Source organism: Chelonia mydas, chromosome 8, assembly GCF_015237465.2.
Source record: "Chelonia mydas isolate rCheMyd1 chromosome 8, rCheMyd1.pri.v2, whole genome shotgun sequence".
Classification (NCBI taxonomy): Eukaryota; Metazoa; Chordata; order Testudines; family Cheloniidae; genus Chelonia; species Chelonia mydas.
Window position 1 is genome coordinate 64,968,932 of NC_057854.1, and position 25,104 is coordinate 64,994,035.

General features: G+C 41.5%; 1 protein-coding gene across 10 annotated transcripts in view; it reads left to right on the forward strand.

The window, feature by feature from the left end:
* The window catches only part of CAMSAP2 (calmodulin regulated spectrin associated protein family member 2), a 163,087-nt gene that overhangs the window by 114,531 nt on the left and 23,452 nt on the right, over positions 1-25,104 (forward strand). For all 10 annotated transcript variants that reach the window (XR_006283246.1, XM_037906020.2, XM_037906019.2 and 7 more), the window contains 2 exons: positions 16,960-17,053; positions 18,189-18,282. Coding sequence is in view for 9 of the 10 variants with exons in the window: in XM_037906020.2 (XP_037761948.1) it covers positions 16,960-17,053; positions 18,189-18,282 (188 nt within the window). In the remaining variant the exon portion in view is untranslated. The remainder of the gene's footprint in view (positions 1-16,959; positions 17,054-18,188; positions 18,283-25,104) is intronic.

Genomic DNA, 25,104 nt, shown 5'->3' on the forward strand with positions numbered 1-25,104 from the left:
TATTTGCTTGTGTTGTGGGAGCAGACAAAAGGAAGTGGACAACAGGCTTGCCCACCACGTCAAATTTCTGCTCATCCCATCTTGAGTTGAACTTCTTCCATATTTTGATCTCTTTCCCCCAGCCCTGGCTATTTGGAATATATGGAATCCATGACTCCTTATTGCTGTGCTAAGCTAATCCATGACAATGAGTAATGCTATTTTTGTACAGTAGGTGCATAGTGTATAATGATTCAAATAAGTATCCAATATAAAGCTTTGAGAACAAGTATTTGAATATAAATATTTTCTTTATAAATTAATTTCTTATATTGTACACTTTAAAAATGCTACAGACTAAGTAATTTTCCTGCTTCTGAGTAATTTGTTTAGAGTGGATTTAGGTCTTTCACAGGTTTAGGACATTTGTAAATTGAAAAAGCTCATTGTGACCATGCTTTCACGAGCTTCTTGTGGCACGAATACCTATTTAGATGTAAATGTTCCACAGAAAAGCTGCCAACTTTTCCTCCTAAGCCTTGGCAGGGAAACACTAGCTGGTGCTGTAGGCTCTGTTCTGCATGTGCATCTGCATCTGATTTAAAAATAAATTCACAGTTAAGACGCGGGCTTTCCAAGTTTCCCAGGACATCCATTGGGAGTAACTTCTAATAAGAATATATGCTCCCTTGACGAACCCCTTTGAAAAAGCTCATGTTGTGAGCAGAAACCTTAAATATTGCACAACATATTAATTAAAATGCTGTATAGTACAGAAAATTGTTTTCTCATTCTAGAAACTGACTAGGAATGATATCAGTGTGTGATGCAAACCTATAAAATTATTTTCTATTTGCTGACTCTTCCAAAGAGAATTTTCGTGGAAAAAAGTAGTTTTTAAATTTAACTGCCACATGATAGTATATATTAATGTATAAGTTTAAAACAATAGCCTACTTTTGCAGCTTTTTGCTCTGATTTTATCAATGTATCCTAGCCCCTATCCTGCTCATACAGCTTGTTTTCCTTATTGTATCTCTTTGACTAGAAGGGTATAATGGAATATGCTGTTTCCTTTCTGCTAGAGCTTTGAGTAATGCACTGCCACTTGCCAGCAGGGTGATGGTTTTCATCATTTCTGTAGTATACAGAGCCTGCAGATCACCAGGCTGATATATTTCTGCCTCTAGCTTATAAAATGCAGTGTGGTTTCTTTGTACTTCAGGGAAACTATCATAAATTGATTATCTTTTAGCTTGTAGTTTTGATCCCTTTTCTGTATAAGAAGCAAAGTGATTTAAAAACAATTTATATATGTTAAGGGCAGGATTAAATGCTTCAATATAATACATTTTAGAATAGTTATTTTAAAATTTGCTAACAGGTGAAGTATACCATAAATATATGTAATGTACTGTGACAAAGCTCTGTCCTTGCCTCCGTCGGTCCCACCTTTCCTGGCAGGTTTCGCTAGCCTCAGAGGCTCACTGTGACCCTCCACATAACCCTTCTTTCTCTAGAGACAAGAGTCACAGTCTACTGAGCCATTTTCATCATAAGCCAGCAAGGGAGGTGAGGAGAAGTTATCCTTCCTTGCATAGTCTCTGTTGTGTCCCAGTCTCAGTGATTAATTAGGGGGCAAAGGTGGGGGGAGCCCAGGCCCACCCTCTACTCTGGGCTCCAGCCCAGGGACCCTAATAGTATCAGCTATGGTAGCTGACCTTTTAGAAACATGACGTGTACAATTCCCTGGGCTACTTCCCCCACAGCAGCCCTCACTTCCTCAAGCTCCACTTCACCCTTACCTCAGGGCCTCCTTCCTTGTGCCTGATATGGTGTGTACTACTCAGCCTCTCCAACAGCACAACTTCCTCCCACAGCTCCTGACATGCACACCCATCTGACTGACTGGGAGTCTTTTAACTAGTTTCAGCCAGCCTCTGATTGGCTTCAGGTGTCCCAATCAACCTAGCATTCTCCCTGCCTTCTGGAAAGTTCTTAATTGGCCCCAGGTGTCTTAATTGACCTGGAGCAGCTTCCATTTCACTTAACCTGGTACCAGGGATTTGTTTAGCCTGGAGCTAATATATCTATCTCCCACTACTTTTCTGTAGCCATCTGGCCTTGCCCCGTCACAGAACATATCTTCAGAGGACTTAATGCAATCCAGCAGTCTGCTTCCTCCCGATTTCATCATCCATCAGTTGCAGAAGCAGCAAACAATTTCCTTGTACTTGTTGAACTTCACTCCTTGGGCTTAGTAGCGATCATTAATGCAGTAAATTAAGATTTCTAACATGCTTACACCTTTCTTTGTGAAAGGGCAGAAGGTTGGGCAGAAGGTTCACTACATTTCCTGGCCTCGATGTGTATGGCCTAGCTGTTGCAACTTGTCAAGTGGATAAGACTGCACAGCAGGTAGTGATATTATCTTATCAGAAATCAGTTAATCTCTGATATTTCTGCCATAAGTAACAAAAAGAACCAAGCTGCCAGCAGAAAGTGCATTTTAGGGGAAAGCAGTGGCACAAATCACAGTTGAGCCTCCAAGTTGGACATGGAGTTTCTAGTGCAGCCCTTGAAAGGAAGCAAAGTACTCTACTCTGACTTCCTGTGCTCTGTTGTGATTAAATATATCCACCTTTCCAACCCATCCTGTTACAGTCTGAGGCTTCACAGTTTAACAGGAGATTTAGGGCAGGTCTGATCAACAAGATTCCAGTGAGTAAGGCTTTATGCACACTTAAAACGCAACAGCAGAACCGCTGCTGTGCTGAAGCTGCGTCACTGTAGCACTTCCATGTAGACACTCACTACAGTGACAGGAGGGGTTATTCTGTTGCTGTAGTTAATCCACTTCCCCAAGAGGCATAAGCAAGGTTGATGCAAGAATTCTTGCATGATTTCACACTGTCTACACCAGAGGTTAGGTCATCTTCACTGTGTTGCTCAGGTGTGTGGATTTTGCATAGTCCTGAGCAACATAGCTGGCTTGACCTAACTTTTTAGTGTAGATCCGGCCTAAATCTGGAGAAGAACTAAGTAGAATAGCCTTGTGCTTACTTTACGTTTTGGACGCCAGAACAGTTCTCCCTTGTGGCTGACCTTTTCTGCGATACCCCATGAAGCCTGAGGACTCAGAATTGTGTCATGTTCAGTTACTGAAGGTATGTCTACACTGCAGTGTGAGCCTGTGCTTGAGCCTGGGCTCAAGCCTAACTCCCCTTGTATCTACACTGCAGTTGCGCTAATCCAGGGTCCCAGGGCCCTGCAGGACTGGAGGGTCTGAGCTTGAGTTAATCCAAGAGTCAGGATCCAAGCCCTATTGCTTTGCGGTAGAGATGCAGCCCCGCTTGCCTGAGGTCCCGGGAGTCACCTGGAAGTATTCCACAATTCCCTGGGACAACTTCCTTTATTCTCTCTCTCTCAAAAGTCTTCTATCCACTCTAATGAAAACGGAAGCCGTTCCCCTCCCCTTGGCAAATGGCAGCAGCTCAAGTCAGCATTAACCCAGTCTCTTCTGATCAACAATCTGCAAGCACATTATCAGACAGCCTCCTGGATTTGCAACAGAGAGCAAATTGATCAAACCTTTTGCAAAGCAAACTGCTTCCTGGCAAGGTACAGGGCAGGCAGTAAAGTTTTCCCACAGTGCACCACGGTCTTAGGCTAGAGTGGGCACATTTCAGGGTTGGCGGAGGAGCACTAGGGTCTCTGGGATAAGATTACTTTGGCTTGGGTTTGCTCATTGCAGTGTGGACACTAGAGCCCTAAGTTCAAGCAAGGATTAGAAAAATCTTAACGTAGAGTTAAAATGCAATGTGGATGCTCAAGTCCAGGGTTCTCTAACACAGGTCAGCTGACTTGAGTCCTACTAAGCCTGGACTTATATTGCAGTGAAGACATATCCTGAGTGTTAACTGATTTCAAAGATTCCCACCACCCACTTCTAACACATGCCAGACTTACAGTCTGCCCAAACAGTTCTCAGATAACTTCACTGCTTACCTCAGGGGCATCAGAGTCACCATCATCAAGTTTCTGTCCCATAAGACTGCAGTTCCTCTAGCTGGTTGGCTGAGAACAATGGAAAATGATCTCTAATTTAAAATAAATAAAGGAGCACAGGGAGTAGTTTATGCCCTATTTCTCTTGAAGCTTGTCAGGTCAAAACTGTGTACTTTGGATTACATTAGTGTGCACATTGCATCCTTCAGTTACACAAAGACAAGGTGGATCATGAATATGTGTGAAATAAGAATTCAGAGTCTGACTTAACCAAGAAGGTAGTGACCACTTCTGTCCTGATATCAACAATCATAGAAACCAAGTCAAACAAATAGTAGGCATCAGTGACTAAACATCCGAAGTGTTTTATGGTGTGTACACATTGTACTGCATTTCAAGTGATTCAACAGATAGTTATTTGTTTAGCTTACTTACAGTATAAAAGGTACGTTGGCTTCTAAAGACACCATTTCCAGATGGATTAATTATGAAGTAGTTGGAGCATATGAAGCCAAGAAAAAAGACATCCCTTTCCCTCCCCCATTCCAAAAGATCATCACAGCACACTCACAAAGGTAATGGCTAGTGATGTTGCAGAAGATATCTGAGTATGTTCCATGGATATTTAAGGCACTACACAGTGGACCAGTAGGTATTGGCTGTACTTTGAGACACAAAGATAGTAGGTAAAATCTGGTGAAGTGATGAGGAATAAAAAATAATCAGATAGTGGAATAAGTATTACAGTAATTTTTTCCTAAAAATTCCTATCGTAGTCAGGATCAACCCTTCCATCAAACAAGAAACAAGCAAGAATAGCAGTGTTTGGGTCTCTTTTCTTCTTAGCAAAGTTTGATTATGTCAGGTTGCCCTTTTTCTTTCTCTCCCTCCCCCCCCGCCCCCCCAACCTCCTACAAGCTGTTTTCTCCTGTGATGGTTTTCTCATATTTTTCTTTACACTTATCTGGGAAATCACTTTGATCTGGAAAAGAGGCAAAAAGGGGAAGCCCTCATTATGTCTTCTCACAGACACATGTTCCACCTGGTAGAAGAATGATTCCATGCAGGTGTGAAAACTTGCAGAAAACCTTTACAGGTAACGCTTAAACTGTCACAGAAAAATCTCTACTTACCATGTAAGTGTTGTCAAATTGGTTGAGTTTAAGGCATCCTACAATTTGCACTTCCTAGCCTAATTAATACTAAGAATATATCAGAGGAGACATGTTTGATTTCTTACGAAAGATCACATGTCCCATCTGGCAGGTGAGACACGTTAAAGGTATTACTAAAAGAATCATATGAGTATGAGTGGAAAAGACATTTTGGGTCAACTAGTCTAGTTTTTGGCATTATGTGAAGCCTATTTCCCTTACTACTATTGTTTCTTCTAGTAGTGTCTTAGGGCTTATCTACACTTAAAGCACTGCAGTGGTGCAGCTGCACCACTGTAGTGCTTCAGTGAAGACACTACCACACCAACGGGAGGGCTTCTCCTGTCAGCGCCAGTAATCCACCTCCCTGAGAGGCAGTAGCTAGGTTGATGGGAGAATTCACTTGTCTACATATCACTGCTACACTAGGGATTAGGTTGGTTTAAGTGGGTTGTTCAAGAGTGTAGATTTTTCACACCCTTGAGCAATGTAGTTATACCAACCTAATTTCCTAGTGTAGACCAGGCCTTAGAGAATATATTCTTAAATCAGGAATCTTAAATGTTTCTGACCTACTTGACTTGTTCAGATCCAACAGAGTGGAAGCTTTATGTTGTGAAGTCAACCTTCTGAATGTGAAATGATTTAACATTGTCTTAGCCTGGAACAGTTATGAAAGGTCTGAACTCCCCTCAGTCATCTAAACAGGATGTTAGGTCTGAAATCTAATATGGAGCAGATCTTCAAATAATTTAGATGTGAAGTCGCACACATGAAATGGATGCCTTATTTCTGCATGTAATTACTAAATTAAGCATGCAAAGTGAGTAAGTGCATGCACAAAAGGCCAGATAAGCAAAGGGCAGAAATAGCGGTCGTGGAATCAGTTTTTCCCACTAAGCAATGTTAAATGCAGCAGTAACCGTATCTAAGGGCTCATTTGTATTTGAATACAGTTTTGAATAATTGAGTTTCCTGACATAATGCTGACTGACTTGCTAACCAGTAAAAAAAACATGTTCAGCATCATGTCATCTAACTCACGGCTTGTCCATACAGAGACATAGTGTGTGGCACATGAATGTAAATCTATCGCGCACTAGCTTGCTACATGCTAAGTCGCTGTGAGGGCCCTGCTGTGACATACTGTGCAGCAAGCTAGAGCCTTGTAGAGTCATGCCCTGGTTTGCCATGCGCTAAGTCTCCATGTGGACATGCCCTCAGTGGCTCAAAATCATGTTCATACTTTAAAAGTTTGCAGTGTAGATGAATCCTAATAGTTGTGTTGCTACATAAGGGCCATGTTCTATCCTCTTTCTTAGTACAACTCTCCTTCTGATGTCAGTGGGAGAACTACTGTTGATCTACGTCAGAGGTGGGCAAACTACAGTGGCCCGCGAGACCGTCCTGCTTGGCCCTTGAGCTCCTGGCTGGGGAAGCTAGCCCCCAGCTCCTCCCCTGCTGTCCCTCCTCCCCCACAGCCATGCCGCCGCGCGCTCCTGCAGGGCTGCGTGGCAGCGTGTCTGGCTCTGCCTGGGCGGCGCAGCTCCAAACATGCTGCTCTGAGTGGCATGGTAAGGGGGCCGAGGTCGGGGCCGGCAGGTCCCGGGGGATAGTCAGGGGGCAGGGAGCAGGGCGTGGTTGGATAGGTGTGGGAGTCCCGGGGGGCCTGTCAGGGGGCAGTTGGATGGGGCGGAGGTTCTGATGGAGTGGTCAGGGGACGGGGAATGGGGAGTGGGGGTTGGAAAGGCGTGGGAGTCCCGGGGGGCCTGTCAGGGGGTTGGGGTATGGATAGGGGTCGGGGCAATCAGGGAGCAGGGGGGTTGGATAGGGGGTGGGAGTCCCGGGAGGGCCTGTCATGGGGCGGGGGGTCCCAGGATGGGGCGGTCAGGAGACAAGGAGCAGGGGGATTGGATGGGTGGAGGGTTCTGAGGTAGGCAGTCAAGGGGTGGGAAGTGGTAGAGGTGGATAGAGGACGGGGGCCAGGCTGTCTGGGGAGGCACAGCCTTCCCTACCTGGCCCTCTATATAGTTTTGTAACCCCAATGTGGCCCTCGGGCCAAAAAGTTTGCCCACCCCTGATCTAAGTGGTATATTGGGCCTAACATTGTAGTCCAAGCCCACAGTCCATAATTAAAAATGTAATTTGGCCTTCTCCACAGAATGTTTGAAACACCTCAACTCTCACCCCTTTCACTCTGTTTTCGAATCTCTCTGTTGTATGATCATATTAACTATCTACTTGAATTTGAGGCTGCTCGTTAATATGTATTTTTACATGAATAGCTTTTGAAAGACTGATTATGTTTGCATCCGGCTACTTTCCCTCTGGAACACAAGTTGATTGAAGCTTGGTTATAAAAGAAATGTGCATTTTAAAATTATGTTATGCTGTTAATTAAACTTTAATTTTTAAATATGTAATTCCAAATTTAATAAATATTAAGACATCCAAGATTCTCTATAAACATTAAGATTAGTCAAACTATTTCTGGGCAATATGTGAAATTTACTGACATGTAATGCCTTAAGTATATGGATTCTTTAAAATTAATCTTAATCCTAAAACTGTGTGTGGGAAATAAAGAGATTCTAAAGGAAACATAAAAGATTGTTTATGTAAATTTTGCTGAACCATAAAAACTACTGTTACATTATTTGCCTTTTATACAGAAGCAGGAAATGCAATTAGTAGATTTTTGTATAGAAACTCATATTCATTTACTCTGACTACTATATCTGAACAGTAGGATTATTTCATTGTACTCTATCAAAAGTCAAAAATAAACTAATTTTTATATCATCAAGTTAATTAATAGCCTTTAGGTAGGCATGAAATGTCAAGAAGGGAAAAGAAGTAACTAAGGTCAGAATCATTTAGAAAATGAGAGAGTAGAGCTATAAACCCAAATGTTTACAGCTGCAAGTCTACCATCTAGTGTTGAGTAATTTTTGAACCAGTCTGAAATGTGTTCAGAGCACAGTTATGAATCATCATTAAGATGATGTCATGCTTCTGCACGAACTGTAGATTAGTATGCAGATGATAAATCAAAAAGCAGCCAAAAGCTTGGTTGGGGGAGTAATGCTCTCAGCAGTGAGGCAAGAGCATGAGTGACAACCTCAGGGCAGGTTTAAGAGTAGCAAACGTGTTAGTCTGTATCCACAAAAAGAAAAGGAGGACTTGTGGCACCTTAGAGACTAACAAATTTATTTGAGCATAAGCTTTCGTGAGCTACAGCTCATTTCATTGGATGCACTCAGTGGAAAATACAGTGGGGAGATTTATATACACAGAGAACATGAAACAATGGGTGTTACCATACACACTGTAACGAGAGACTAACAAATTTATTTGAGCATAAGCTTTCGTGTGGTACAGCTCACTTCATCGGATGCATTCAGTGGAAAATACAGTGGCGAGATTTGTATAACAAATTTATTTGCGCATAAGCTTTCGTGAGCTACAGCTCACCTCAGGGCAGACTGTTAGAAACAAGGGTACAAATCCCTAATTGGTTGTGAGTTCTAAACTTAGATTTCGTCAACCAACTGCACCAAGTGCAAATTCCTCAGGCACTATAACAGCCTTCACACAGAGTCAAAGACAGCCCCCTTGGGTACTCGGGTGTGTCTTGCCACCCACGTGAGCTTATCTCTGTGATCGATGGTCCCTTACATCAAGAATCACACCAATATTCAGATTATTTCTGATCCCAAAGGGCCAGTCACCCCAGGTCAATTGCACTTTAGGTCTCACACCAAAGCCACTGCTTGTAGCCAATCCTATAGTAAACTATATGAAGACTTATTACATAGGAAAAGAAATAGAGAGTTAATTACAAGATTAAAGAAAGCAGACAGAGCAAACAAATGATTTAGGCCATGTCTACTCTACTAAATTATGTTGACCTAACTTACATTGGCATACAGCCACCACAGTTATTAAAGTGTTTATGTGTGTGCACATTTGGCTCCTTGTGTCGGTGGTGCGTGTTCTCACCAGGAGCGCTTGTATCGATTTGTATTGTCAGTGTGGAGGATTGGGGGATTGCTCCTGGAGGCCAGTAACAGTTGATGTAAGCAATGCAGTGTCCACTAGGGTTGCCAACTGTCTAATCGCAGAAACCCAAACATCCTTGCCCTGCCCTTCCCTGTCCCTTCCCCTGTCCCCTCCATCGCCCCTCCCTCTGTCGCTCACTCTCCCCCACCCTCACTCACTCGCTCATTTTCACAGGGCCGGGGCAGGGGGTGGCAGTGCGGCCTTTGGGCTGAGGGGTGGGGCTGAAGGGTTTGGGGTGAGGGAGGGGACTCTGGGCTGAGCCTGGGTCTGGGGGTTGGGATGTAGGAGGGGGTGTGGGCTCTGGGGGAGAGTTTGGGTGTGGGCAGCAGCTCAGGACTGGGGCCGGGGATTGGGGTGCGGGAGGGGGCTGAGGGTGTGGGCTCTGAGAGGGAGTTCGGGTGAGGGAGGAGAATGGGGCAGGGGGTTGGGATGTGGGAGGGGGTAAGGGGTGCAGGCTCTGGCAGGGCCACTCTGACCTCGGGTGGCTCTCAGAAGCGATAGGCATGTCGGCTCCTAGGCTCAGGGACGGCCAGATGGCTCTGTGCACCGCCTCTGCCTTCAGGCACCACCCATGCAGCTTTAATTGGCCGCGGTTCCTGGCCAATGGGAGCTGCGAAGTCAGTACACAGGGCAGGGGCAGCGCGTGGAGACCCCAGGCTGCCCCTGCGCCTAGGAGCTGGATATGCCAGTCGCTTCCAGGAGCTGCGCAGAGCCAGGACAAGTAGGGAGCCTGCTGTAGCCCCACTGTGCCACCAACCGGACTTTTAGTGGCCTATTAAAATTTCCCAGATTGGTTTCAGCAGCTACCAGGAAATCGATTCCAATTCCGGGAGAGTCATGGCCAATCTGGGAGGGCTGGTAACCTTAGTGTCCACACAGACACTCCGTCGACTTAATTATGTCAACTGTGACTCTAAGCTGCTCAGGGAGATGGTGTTACTAAATCAGCATCGAGAGGCACTTATGTTGGTGGGAGCCAAATTTAAGTGAAGACGCTTCCACAGTTCGGACATCTAACCAAGTAGTGTAGATGAGGCTTTAGTCTTGGGTTTCAAAAGGTAATATAGGCTTCTATAAATCAGCAAGCTCTATTTGGCCTTTAGGGTTAACACAGGCTTAGCAGCTGAGGATATCTTGCTTCTGCCTAGGAAAACCTTGGCCCCATCCTCCACCTCTCTTCCCCACCGAGAGTCCAAGCAGCATAGAGATACCTAGTTGCTTTGGTTCAGGTTTTTATCCCCCTCCTGCCATGTGTTCTGAGCTACAAACTCAGCTTATGGGAGGAATCCATTTACATCACTCATTTTCCTGGAGAAGAGAGCAGAACAACACGAAGAGTCTTGAGTCCTTTTGTTGACGATTCCTCAGTGCAGATGGCTGGAGTTCCCAGTTGTAAGATTCACCCATAGCTAAGGCCCTACCAAATTCTTGGCCAATAAAAATACATCACGGACCTGTGAAATCTGGTCTTTTGTGTGCTCTTACCCTATACTACACAGATTTCATGGGGGAGACCAGCATTTCTCAAACTGGGGACCCTGACCCAAAAGGGAGTTGCGGGGGAGTAGAGGTGGGGGGTCACAAGGTTATTTTAGGGGGGCCGTGGTATTGCCACCTTTACTTCTGCACTGCCTTCAGATCTGGGCAGCTGGAGACCAACAGCTGGTGGCCGGGCACCTGGCTTTGAAGGTGGTGCCCCACCAGCAGTAGCACAGAAGTAAGGGTGGCAATTCCATACCATGCCATCCTTGCTTCTGCTGGCAGCGGCTCTGCCCCCAGAACTGGGCTCCTGGTCAGCAGCCGCCACTCTCCAGCTGCTCAGCTCTAAAGGCAGTGCCGCTGCCAGCAGCCATGCAGAAGTAAGGGTAGCAGTACTGCAACCCCCCCTACAATAGAAAATATTTACAGACATATAACATTTGAGTTCTTCACAATATGTTCATACAATATTTCAGTATATAAAAATGTAAGTACTTAACTTATAAGGCTCTTCCAAATGAGGGCAAAACTATCACTAGGAGAGTAACTGACATTTTAATTTACAGTAAAATTGTGTATCTGCAAGGTAGGAGTTGGGGTTTTATCCCTGGTGCAGAAATTATCCAAGTAAGAAAATCATATTTATTTTGAAACTTTAGGTCTGATTTTTCCTCTAATGTGTGTGATAGTCCAAAAGATACCCTATACTAACCCAGAATTGCTGAATAGAACACTTTTCTTCAATGGAAAAGATTTCAGTATAATTTTTCCTTCATTTAATTATCATGCTGAATGGAAAGACAGGACTTTTTTCTAATAATATTTGTAGTTTGTATTACATAACTATGACAACATCTGGCTCAGCTGTTGGCCACTGAACCTTTTTATTCTGTGGTGAGGTGTGTGAACAGCTTTCAGTTTAAGCACTTGTGATCAGCTCCCAAATCTGAGCATTGGGTTTTCCTAACCCGGGTTGTGAGCAGCCACTAGTTACTCTGTCCTTACTATTAATAGTTGCACTTGTGTGTGTTGCTAGGACTTCTGGATAGATCCAGTGGTTTTTAGTGCTTCAATAAGGTGAGCCATTGTTTAATTTATTCCCAGTAAACATGGAATAATTTGTCTGCCCTTCTGCACTCATTGGGGGAATTGTGGGATACATCAGAGGACTGTCAACATTCAAGTGATTAGCCTGCATCCCCACCGCAAAGTGTGCAGGTTACTAGTTTGAGTGAAAGCAGCACTTGGGCATTAGCCTATAGCTCCAGATAAAATGGCTAGCCTGGATTAAAATCACCACCAAACTCAGGACAGAGGTTTTTATGTGTGGGTGGGAGCCAAATTAGAGACAACACCCAAATAAGAACCCAAGTTAATTCTGCAGTGAAGATATATCCTGAAACAACTTTAAAGAGTTTGAATGTACCATTAAATTAACATGTCTTTCTCCATATGGTTTGAATGATGTGTCAACTTTCAACTGCAGTTATTAAACTGTATCTGGGAGAGTATGAGGATGCTGCTTATTTTTATGTTAATAAGTACCAGAAGTCATATTTTGTCCCAGGTGCTGGAAGATAAGGCAGCAGCTATAATTCCATATTTTCCTGATGTAGTTCTATACTAACAGACTGCCTTCACTTTTGTTAATATGCTGTACAAAAAACTGACTGTTTATTAAGCATGATTTGTCATCAGACTGTCTTAATACCGGGAACTCTCAGAGAAGGATCTCAAATATCAATATGTGCATTCTTCTACATGCCGCACCAGATCACTTGTGATGTTCTCCTTCTCATTCACTTTACCACAACCCAATATAAAGAAGCCATGGGGTCACCGCATGAGATTTTCATATTGATCCCCAAAACCATGAAGCCAAGGGTATTCAAAATTGAAAAATCAAGCTACCAGTCTTTTTAAATTCAACTGCCAGGTGGAGAAATAGGCTGTCCCATATGCTGTTAGATGATTTTGTATTTGAATTGTTTTCTTTAAGATATTCTCATGTTATTTGAACGTTTGCAGTCATTGTGTAGTGTGAGCACATTTCTTTGTGAATTAAAATGATATTCTATTTAGACTTCTGTCCTAATTGGCTGTTTTTTTTTCTGATTCCCCCTCCCTCCCCACAATTTAACTAATAAATTTTTCAATGAGACAAGAATCATGGCTTCCTCAGAATATGATATTTTAAAGGCTATATAAAGTTAGCAACTTGCTAGTGAAATGGTGATACAAGGATGTGAGTCATGCTATGAGGCATCATTTTTAATTTGGGTCCCTAATTTGCATGCATAAATCCAAATATTGTGTGCTCAAGTGAGCTGTTAGACATCAGAGTTTGAATGCAGTGTAGTGGTAGCCATGTCGGTCCCAGGATATTAGAAAGACAAGGTGGGCAAGGTAATATCTTTTATTGGACCAACTTCTGTTGGTGAGAGAGACAAGCTTTCGAGCCACACAGAGCTCTTCTTCAAGGCTGAAGAAGACTGAAGTCATAAAGAGCTATCAGGGGCTCGAAAGCTTGTCTCTTTCACCGACAGAAGTTGGTCCAACCAAAAATATTACCTCGCGCACCTTGTCTCTCCATAGTTAAATACACAGTCAAATAACAAGGACACTCTATGTCTAAATTTGAATTAAACATTCCTCCTGAGGTTGTCCATTCCTTGACAAAAAGCCCTGCATTTTGGATGTCTTTATTAATGAATACAGGGTAGACTACAGATTCTTCCTTTTAAGCTGAGTATTTGCTTAAAGATCAAAATATACTCACTCAGATGTTTATGAATACTTTCATATCAGAATATGATCAATAGACAAATCCTTTGTTTCATTAGCATTGCTTTAAAATTTTGTTGTATTAATTTCAAGACAAGTAACCAAACTGTTCTTTTTTGAATAATGAAAATATCCTCAATCTTTTGAACAGTGTTGGCAATTACTTCGATGGCTTTAAGGGGTAAACATTTTCAGAGGTGCCTAAGCCCCATTTTCAAATATAACTGAAGCACTTAGGAGCCTGAGTCCCATTGGCTTTCAATGCAATTTAGGCTCCTAAGTGTCTTAAATTTCTTTAGAAAATAGGACCTAGGCACTTTTGAAAATTTTATCCAGGATTTATAGGCTATACATTACCTGTAAAGAACAACTTGCTTTTGAACCTATCTTAACCTTTGTTTTACTTACATACAAACAGCCAGCCATGGTAAAAGTACTGTCCGTGGAATGTGGTAGTTCTACAAAAGACACAGTAGAAATAGTTACTCATAGTGTCTGATACTACAGTTATATTCCCAAAAGTACAGTTTATTGTAGTGGAGATCGCACTGTGGTCTGTAAAATGTTTCTATCAAGGACTTGGGAATCAGCAGAGTAGGCTTATGTGCCTGACTCAGAAAGTTGGAGTGGTAGCAAAAATGCAAGGATAAAACTCAAATGAAAAGTGTTCTAGAGAATTGAGAATTTGAGGCCAAAGAAGGGGCACTTGGTGCTATTAATAATAATAAATTAAAATACCCCTGGCACTGAACTCCCATTGACTCCAGTGGTGCTGGATTGAGCATTTGGGCCCACAACTCCTTTTAGCTATAATAGTTAAAAATAATAATCCAGTGTCATGTCTGAAAGTTATCAACCAAGAATATAGTGCTCCTCTTTATCTTCACTCTGCAGTAGGTATTAACCAAAAAAACGCAAAAAAAGTCCCAAAGAAGAAATTAGGTACACTGTCATGTGATGTGCTAGCAGGGTTGCAACCAGTGCGCTGTGATGCTTCTCAGAAATTAATAACCAGAAGAACATAAGAATAATCATCCCAAATTACAGATTCACAGAGCACCCAAATACTAAGATGATGGCTTCACTTTTCCCTACACTGACATCTTGTGGTCAGTTTATATGATGACAGATATATATGTATATATGAGGGATGGATTAATTGCTTGTGAAAAAAGAAAAGCAGTGCATGAATTGACATTTGCCAAGTCTTTTTGCAAAGCATGCTCTATAAATTTATTTGTACAAATTATCTGAAAGTTGCCTGTAGATAAAACAATGTAAATGTTTACAAAACAAAACTTTCAAAAAAATAATTTTGCTGATTTACACCCAAAGCATCCTTTTAAGCTCTGAAAACTCATTACATGTATGTGGTTTGTGTGTGAAGTGACCTTATGTCTATGGTAAAATGTTGAACTCATTAATAGATGTAGCACTTTTATTATTTCTATAATACAGTGAGTGGTCCTGCTGCTTTTTAGTTTCATTTGTAAAATTATAATAAACAATCCTACCACTGCAATTAAAAGGAAAACATGGAATTTTTAACTATTTTTAAATTATTTTCTCTATAATCTTAGTTCTGGCATTTCCTAACTTTTGAGTGTTTGACTTCACAACCTTAATTTCTTTTAACATAGAGGTGTGTCTGTTTGATTTCCTAGCTTTTCAACAAAGCAAACTGAAAACATATTCCATCAGGTGTCAGGTGGGTCATCGGAACCTTTAGATTCACTGCACAGACATCTGCCACGAATGGAATAGCTTACAGCAATAGTGGGTTGTCATAATCTGTGTAGAGCAGCACTGGGGAGTGGGGAAGATAAGATACTTTGCCAGTGTGTTTCACGATTTGCTGGTAGCAGAGGAATGGTCAGACTCAGAAATCATGGATTCCATTCCAGATGCTGGAGGAGACACTTCTGCTTGTTCCCTCTCCCCTTGCCAAGCTTGACTGCCCTCCACCTGCAATTCCATGAGCTTTTTGTCTAGCTATTCCCAGTTTCATTTTTCTCCTCTCCCCAGCTCTTTGTCCCCAGTCTCCTTGTCTGTCAGTCCTAGTTTGCCCCCATCCCAGCTCCTTGTCCAATCTGTTTCTCTTTGCCTGCCTGCCTGCCAAGTACATTCCCTGTCCAAACTGGCTCCCAGTCTCCCACCCTGGGCTCCTCATCCAGTCGTCTTTCCCCCAGCTCTTTGTCCCAATCTCTTTCTCCAGTCAGTCCCAGTTGTCCCCCTCCCTGTCCACTTCCTCTTCCTTTTGCCCCACTGGTTCCCAGCCTTTCCCACCAGCTACTCATCCAATCTCAATCTGAAGTGAGCTGTAGCTCACGAAAGTTTATGCTCTAATAAATTTGTTAGTCTCTAAGGTGCCACAAGTACTCCTTTTCTTTTTATGGATACAGACTAACACGGCTGCTACTCTGAAACCACTCATCTCTGGCTCCCAGAACCTCCACCCCCATTTCCCTCCTGGGTTCCCAGTCTCCCCTGAGATCAGACTACATTATGTAATGGTGATTTCTAGACTTTAAATCTATGAATCTGCTGCCCCTCCATTTCCCAGTCCCAGTTTCAATCCAACTGTCTCCCAATCCCAGTCTCCTTCCCTAGCCAGTCCCAGTCTTTCCACCACACCAGCCATATGTCCTTCCTTGTCCCTCCACTGCTCTCTCCAGTGTGGCTCTTGTCCCTTCCATATTCGATTCAGGCAGTTTCCTCTTCTATGCTCCAGCAAGGGGCGGGGGAGGGGGGGACGACATTGAGAGCACAAAATCGACAAGCTCTTTGCTCAATGTTCCAGTGCCCAGTTGAAGCACATACTTGCAGCAGGCCCAATCTGCAGTTGCAGGGAATATTCTGCTCATCCCTGAACTGCAGCATTCCCCAGTGTAGATGGAATCTTCAGAGCTTTTAGCTGCAACACTCTAGCAAGTCTCTAATGAGCATATGCTAACTGATTTTTCAAGAAGCCTGTAACTTCGCCACAGTTGAGTAGAATTCCAGGGAGAAACCAAAAGGCACATCCCTGACACAAAGACCACCACCTGCAAATTTTCAAGTCCTTGCTTCAAGAACGAAAGCGCTAGAAAGGTCTAAAAAAAAGGTCACCAGAATTTTTTAACATGGGCAAAACAAAATATTTTTCAATAGTCTCACTCTCAGAAATGTCTGAGAACTGTTTTGGCTAAAACTTTCCAGGAAAATTCAGCCTGAGGAAAATTCAGCATGGAAAAATTCAATCCAGACAGAGTCTGGTAAAGTTATAAGCAGGGTCTTATAATGGGAAGTGTCAGGCAACCTTAATAATAGGTTGTGCTGCCAGCCTATTATACATATATACACTGCTGATCTGACCATCTAAGTAGTTTAACAGATTTGCTAATGAAGACTGGACAAAATACAGAGACCTTTTCTGAATGTTATATGATTATTATATTTAGGATTAAGATTTGTATGGTTTTATCTTTACCTAAATTTCCTTGATTTCTTGTAGAGTAATTATTTGGTGTTCATGGCAGAACTTTTCTGGTGGTTTGAAGTGGTGAAGCCATCATTTGTACAGCCTCGTGTTGTCATTAATCCCCAAGGTAACAAAGTATTTGTTTTTGATTTCATGTTAACCAGTGCTGTACAAGCCCCATAATGTTCAGATTTCTATAGTGTAAACAGATTTAATCTACAATTCAGTTCACAGAGCTTGGCAACAGACCAGCCCCTTAAAGAGCTGAAAAGTGACTATATAAACAGGAAACCTTCCTTGTATGAAATTTGAATGTATTTCTCAGGAATCAACAAAGCTGAGAGGCAGATTCCTCTTCCTTCTCATACATCATCAACAGACATGATGATTAAAGTCTTCTCTAGACCATGAAAATTTGCTTAGCTGTAACTACATTGGTGTAATCTAGATAAGCCTTAAATTCCACTCATTTATAATCTGTGAAAACACTGTAAACGCAGTGGGATTTTGTAGACATAACGAGTGCAGAATTTCACCCATATAATGTTTTATTGGTGAGAATAAGACACAAAAGTGAAAGTATTCAGGGCAGAGTGGTGAACAGATCAAACAACTACAGGGAGGAATGACAAACCTCTGCACCTGCATAGCAAAAATCATTTCAGGCACAATCTTTCTTCAGCAATTTTTCAGATTGATAAATCTGCCTTTCAGGCAGACCTTTTAGAGACTGTGGAGGCAAGGCAAGAATTATGTGCTATAGTACCATGGTCTCAGCACTGACACCTGGGATCACAGTTCTGTTGTGTAGGCTTTTACTGCCTTAATATTTTTTCATGCATATATTGTATAATAAACAAAACATCTGGAAAAAATAATTTTAAATGGTGCTAACTAAGTTATGATGTAGCCCAAATATTTCAAAATGAAAAACTTGCAAAAATCATTTTTTTCCTCTTGAAATTTTCCTCAGAAAACAAAATACTTGGTGGCTTTTTCAGTTTTTTGATTTATCAGCATTTCTTTGTGCCTCCTATTCTTCCTCTCTCCCTTTTCAGTGGCAAAATGGGGAAAAGGGGAGAGAAGAGGGGCTAAGAAAAAAAAAGAACACTTTTCATTTAAAAAATTGAAAAATTAAAACTTACTTGTGTAAGCTTATGGAATAAAAATTACATCCGAATATTTCAGCCAGCTTTGTTGATAAGGTTTTGAACTGCATGATAAACTAAAATAATGTGGAGGTTTTGTCTTCTATTTTGCAGCTGAACCTGTGAAAGATGCATCTTCTGTTCCTATTTTGAATGCTAATAGAAGAAACTATATGGATAGTTCATGTGGTTCTGACTTTATAACCAGGTAATATCAGTTTCTTTTGTACCGTTTTATATTTCTCCCCCTTCCACTCAAATCAAGCACAAATATTTGATTATTTTCTGATGCCCTTTCTTGAAATGTCCAGAGGGTGTATTACCAAATAATAGGTGAAGCCAAATTTCTTATACATGATTCTGTAAACATAAAGCAAAAGACTGCTAGCAACTATTATAGAATTTTCTGAACCTGGTCCCATTGATTCCTTTTCATTCTGTGTAAGAATACATATGAAAAGATTGAGAAACCTTGTTAAATTCTGAAAATAAATTTAGTTATGAAAGTGCAGACCAATAGTTCAGACTAGAACCAGAATTGCTTGTAATATGGAAGCCTGCCCCACATAGCTCTGACCGGGTGCCTCATCAATGAGATTCATTATCTGCATTTCCGGTTCTGGGCTTCACTTTTTCATAATCTCTCAGTCCTGCAAGTCATGAAGGCACTCAACTCTCATTTAAGTCAGAGGGAACTGAATCTACTTAGCACCTCACAGGATTGGGCCCATTCAGAGAGTTTGCAATTCATCATCTTCTGTACAGTGGAGACCAGAATGGAAATAATAAACTCTGATTTGCTTGTGATCTACAATATAGAGGATTTGAACTCTGTCACCAGTGCGCTAACATACTGTACCACAAGGAACCCTTGAATCTGGAGATTCAACATGCAAAGCAGTCAGTGTCTTCAACTCCAGCAGCCCCAAAACTTGAACGTATGTTATCAGGCTTCACAGCTTGTCCCAGTAAGATGCTATGTAAAATAACCAATTGTTTTTGTTGCTTTTTAGTGTTCTTGCAATATTTGCACTTAAAATAGTTACTTAGGCTATGTCTACACTACCGCGGTAAGTCGACCTATGCTACACAACTTCAGCTACATGAATACCATAGCTGGAGTCACCATGGGGTCTTCATTGTGGTGAGTCAACAGGAGTGAATCTCCCGTCGACTTACCTTACTCTTCTCATCGGGGGTAGAGTACAGGGGTCGACTGGAGAGCGATCTGCAGTCGATTTGGCGGGTCTTTACTAGACCCACTAAGTCGACCACTGTTGGATCAATCTCAGAGCATCGATCCCCGCTGTAGTGTAGACTTGCCCTTAGAACTAGCCATTCAAAGCAGAGGAATGAATGCTTCAATGGAAGAGCCTCTTGAAGTACTAGAGATCACATTCTTGGAGATGGAAAAAGGATAAAGCCTTTTCCTTGTCATACTGGTAGTGCACCTATATATTGGTGTGATGGGTGCCTTTAGAAAACCATTTATAATGCTACTTCTGGTGGTAACAGGTAGATTAATTATAGCAGAAGGGGATTTAGACAGACTAACACACAGAAATTACGATGACTGAAGAAATAGGGAGAAAATCTCAGGCATGACTTTTTCTGCCTGGCAGCCATTGTTGAACTATGTTAAACTTTGTTCAGCATATATGAGGCCAAGAAAAGAGCCTGTTTTCCTGAAATCCAAAGTGGCTATTTCTAAACATTATAAAGAAAGTGAAGTGAAAGGAAAAATACAGAAAAGACCAAATGCTGGTCTCACAGTGGCACATCTTTATACTAGCTCTTAGGGTCATGAATTCTTAACTGAGGCAAAATCAAAATGTGGCATAGTTTATTATGAGGAAATCCTAACATTGTGAAAGAGTGGGAGTCCAGAGTAGTGTATTCACTAAATATGTTGTGCTTTTGTTGATATTAAAAATAGGGCTGTCAATTAATTGCAGTTAACTCATGCGATTAACTCAAAAAAATTAATCGTGATTTTAAAAATTAACCACGATTAATCACACTTATAACAATAGAATACCTATTTAAATTTATTAAATATTTTGATGTTTTTCTACATTTTCAATATTGATTTCAATTACAACTCAGAATACAAAGTGCACAGTGCTCACTTTATATTATTATTTTTTATTACAAATATATGCACTGTAAAAATGATAAACAAAAGAAATAGTATTTTTCAGTTCACCCCATAGAAGTACTGAAGTGCAATCTCTTTATCGTGAAAGTGTAACTTACAAACGCAGATTTTTTTTTTGGTTACATAACTGCACTCAAAAACATAACAGTGTAAAACTTTAGAGCCTACACGTCCGCTCAATCCAAAGTCTTATTCTGCCAATTGCTAAAACAAACAAGTTTGTTTACATTGACGGGAGAATGCTTCTTATTTACAACGTCACCTGAAAGTGAGAACAGGTGTTTGCATGGCACTTTTGTAGCCAGCGTTGCAAGGTATTTACATGCCAGATATGCTAAACATTCCTATGCCCCTTCCAGCTTCGGCCACCATTCCAGAGGACATGCTTCCATGTTGATGATACTCATTAAAAAAAAATGCATCAATTAAATTTGTAACTGTACTCCTTCAGGGGAGAATTGTATGTCTCCTGCTCTGTTTTACCCGCATTCTGCATATTTTCATGTTATTGCAGTCTTGGATGATGACCCAGCATATGTTCGTTTTAAGAACATTTTCACAGCAGATTTGACAAAACGCAAAGAAGGTACTGATGTGAGATTTCTAAAAATAGCTACAGCACTCGACCCAAGGTTTAAGAATCTGAAGTGCCTTCCAGAATCTGAGAGGGACGATGTGTGGAGCATGCTTTTAGAAGTCTTAAAAGAGCAGCATTCTAATGCGGAAACTACACAACTCAAACCACCAAAAAAGAAAATCAGCCTTCTGCTGGTGGCATCTGACTCAGATGATGAAAATGAACATCTGTCAGTTCGCACTGCTTTGCATCATTATCAAGCAGAACCCATCATCAGCATGGAAGCATGTCCTCTGTAATGGTGGTTGAAGCATGAAGGGACATGTGAATCTTTAGCGCATCTGGCATGTAAACATCTTGCAACGCCAACCATGTGAATGCCTGTTCTCACTTTCAGGTGATATTGTAAACAAGAAGCAGACAGCATTATCTCCTGCAAATTGTAACCAACCCTGTTTGTCTGAATGATTGGTTGACCAGAAAGTAGGACTGAGTGGACTTGTAGGCTCTAAAATTTTATATTGTTTTATTTTTTAATGCAGTTGGGCTTTTTGTACATAATTCTTGTCATAAATATAAAGGGAAGGGTAAACCCCTTTAAAATCCCTCCTGGCCAGAGGAAATCTCCTCTCACCTGTAAAGGGTTAAGAAGCTAAAGGTAACCTCGCTGGCACCTGACCAAAATGACCAATGAGGAGACAAGATACTTTCAAAAGCTGGGAGGAGGGAGAGAAACAAAGGGTATGTGTGTCTGTCTATATTCTGTCTTTGCCGGGGATAGACCAGGAATGAAGCCTTAGAACTTTTAGTAAGTAATCTAGCTAGGTACGTGTTAGATTATGATTTCTTTAAATGGCTGAGAAAAGAATTGTGCTGAATAGAATAACTATTTCTGTCTGTGTATCTTTTTTGTAACTTAAGGTTTTTGCCTAGAGGGGTTCTCTATGTTTTGAATCTAATTACCCTGTAAGGTATCTACCATCCTGATTTTACAGGGGGGATTTTTTTTTTATTTCTATTTACTTCTATTTCTATTAAAAGTCTTTTTGTAAGAAAACTGAATGCTTTTTCATTGTTCTCAGATCCAAGGGTTTGGGTCTGTGGTCACCTATGCAAATTGGTGAGGCTTTTTATCCAACATTTCCCTGGAAAGGGGGGGTGCAAGTGTTGGGAGGAGTGTTCATTGTTCTTAAGATCCAAGGGTCTGGGTCTGTAGTCACCTAGGCAAATCGGTGAGGCTTTTTACCAAACCTTGTCCAGGAAGTGGGGTGCAAGGTTTTGGGAAGTATTTTGGGGGGAAAGACGTGTCCAAACTGCTCTTCCCCGGTAACCAGTATTTGTTTGGTGGTGGTAGCGGCCAATCCAAGGACAAAGGGTGGAATATTTTGTACCTTGGGGAAGTTTTGACCTAAGCTGGTAAAGATAAGCTTAGGAGGTTTTTTTCATGCAGGTCCCCACATCTGTACCCTAGAGTTCAGAGGGGGGGAGGAACCTTGACAATTCTACATTTGTAAGTTCAACTTTCATGATAAAGAGATTGCAGTACAATACTTGTATGAGGTGAATTGAAAAATACAATTTTTTTGTTTTTTACAGTGCAAATATTTGTAATCAAAAATATATATAAAGTGAGCACTGTACACTTTGTATTCTGTGTTGTAATTGAAATTAATATATTTGAAAATGTAGTAAAATCCAAAAATATATAAAATAAATGGTATTCTATTGTTTAACAGCGTGATTAATCATGATTAATTTTTTTAATCGCTTGACAGCCCTAATTAAAAACTTTAAATTCATTTTGACTTTAGTCTCCCAGTTAAGTTGCGTTACAGTTGTGGAGTCAGTGTATGTCTTCTTTTCATTTTGTTCTCTTGCTCACAGTACAGTAGAGATTGTGGAAAAGTTTACCTTATCTCTGCTTAATCTTTTGTTTGATGGAGCCAGAGAAGGCCTTCAGTTGAACAGAAGTGGAACATGTGTTGTATGACTGTCACATTTCAATATGGGCAATAGATTTATTGATTATGACTTCGGGGCACAGAAGGAAGATAAAATTAGCATTGTAATTGGCTATTTGTCATATTATTTTTATTTAGCTAACCTGGTTAATCATGCTCAGTCTCTTCTGAGTGATAGAATAGAGAAACCTGTTGTTGTAGCAACCAGGCAAGGTACCAACAAACTTCAACAGGACTTTATTTTTAAAGTGGAAACCTCTTTACCAAGCTGCTGCTGGACCCTCGGTACCTCTCACTCAGCCTCCTCTACTCCTCTCCCCTCTTTTCTGTTTCCTGTCCTTTCAGACACCCAACAGCCAGTGCTCCCTCATAGCACACAGTATCATGCATTTGGCAAGTGACACAGGACTTTGAGTGCTTCAGTTTCAGAGTCCATCCCTGGCCACCAATACAGATCCCGTAGTCGTTGTTTGGTTCTGACAATTCCTTGATGAGTATCGTGTGCAGGTGTATGAGTTTTGACTGTAATTCTTCTGGCACAAGTAGCCGGTGTGTACCTCATAGCACACAGCCATCAAGCAAAGAAAGTTCATCCCGAACTCTAAAATAAGGCAGCAAAACTGGGTCAAGGTTTTTAGGGTTACTGGGCCATCTGTTTGTCAGAAATTCCCATCGTTTTTGTTGAATTGGACGCGCTGAACAGGCAGCTTGAAATTGTTCTCTTGTAACTGCAGTAAGAGTGCTTGTAATAAGCACAACTACTGCATCCTCATCCTCCGGTGGACCATCTGGTGACGGCAAAGGCAGGCGAGAAAGGCAATCAGCTACCACATTTTGGTTTCCTGGCTTATATTCCAGTTCATAATTGAAAGAGAGTAGTCTTGCAGACCATCTAGCAATATGATATCGTGCTCTTCCCAGTCCTTTCGTGGTGAGCAACGTCGTCAAAGGACTGTGGTCTGTGCACAACTTGAATGTGCAGCCTCACAGGTAAGTTCTCCATTTTTCAGTCGCCCAGACACAAGCAAGTGCTTCTTTTTCAACTGTAGAATATTTTCTCTCAGCATTACTTAGTGTCCCTGAAGCAAATGCAACAGTCCTCTCTGTGTTGTCCTCATGAAGTTGTGTGAGGAAAGCCCCAAGTCCATAATCAGAAGCATCAGTAGTTACAATTGTGGGCAATGCAGGACTGAATAGTGCAAGTACTGGACTATGTACAATCAAGTCTTTCACCGTTTCAAAACTAGCTTGTGCATCCATTGTCCACACTAAGGGTGAACTTCTCCATAGTAATTCTCGTAACGGTTCAATGACAGAAGCATAATTGGGAATGAATTTTGCATACCAGGAGGTTAGAACCAAGAAGGAACGTAAGGTTTGCAAATCTGTTGGAGGAGGAGCATTTGAAATTGCCAGGATATGATCTGGATCAGGTTTTAGTCCAGCCTGTGAAATTGTATGCCCCAGAAAGGAGAATTCAGTTTGTCTAAATTTGCATTTGGACCTATTGAGCTTGAGTCCTGCTTTGTTGATGCAGTTTAGTACAGACTGCAGGTTATTGTCATGCTCCTCAGAATTATTTCCAAACACAATAATATCATCCAGATAGCACTGAACTCCATGTTGATTCTTCAGAATCAATTACATCATTTTTTGAAAGGCACTTGGGGCAGATGTGAGACGGTATGGAACACGTTTAAAATGAAATAGTCCCTCATGTGTAATAAATGCTGTGAGGTCTCTGCTATCTTCATGCAACATAACCTGGTAGTATGCAGTCTGCAAATCAAGAGTAGAAAGCATCTTTTCTCCATTGAGTTCTGCAAATACTTCTATGTGAGGAAGAGGATGGCTGTCAATCACAATAGCTTTATTTGGCTCCCTTAAGTCCACACAAAGGCGAATGCCTCCACCCTTCTTCTGCGTCACTACTATAGGTGAAACCTATTCCGGGGAGTCAATCTCTTCAATAATGTCCTTTTGAACAAGTTTTCTAAGTTCCTCTGAAACAACTTCCCTGACTGAAAATGGTAAGCATCGTAACTTCTGTCATACAGGCATCACATTATTCTGCATTTTAACTTTATGCAGAAGCCCATAAGCACAGCCGAGTTTCTCTTCAACCTGGTGTTGGGTCCCAGCTGAAACTGGCGTGTGTACCACAAGAGTGCTTTGCTGTGGAAGATCAATTCATCCATTAACTACCCTGAGATTTAAAGCAGCCAATAAATCTCTGCCAAGGATAGGAGTGCCTTTGTGGACAATGTAGAACTCTGCAGTTACACAGCAATCACCAAAAGTAACCATCGTTGGCAGGCAGCCATGTACTTGACT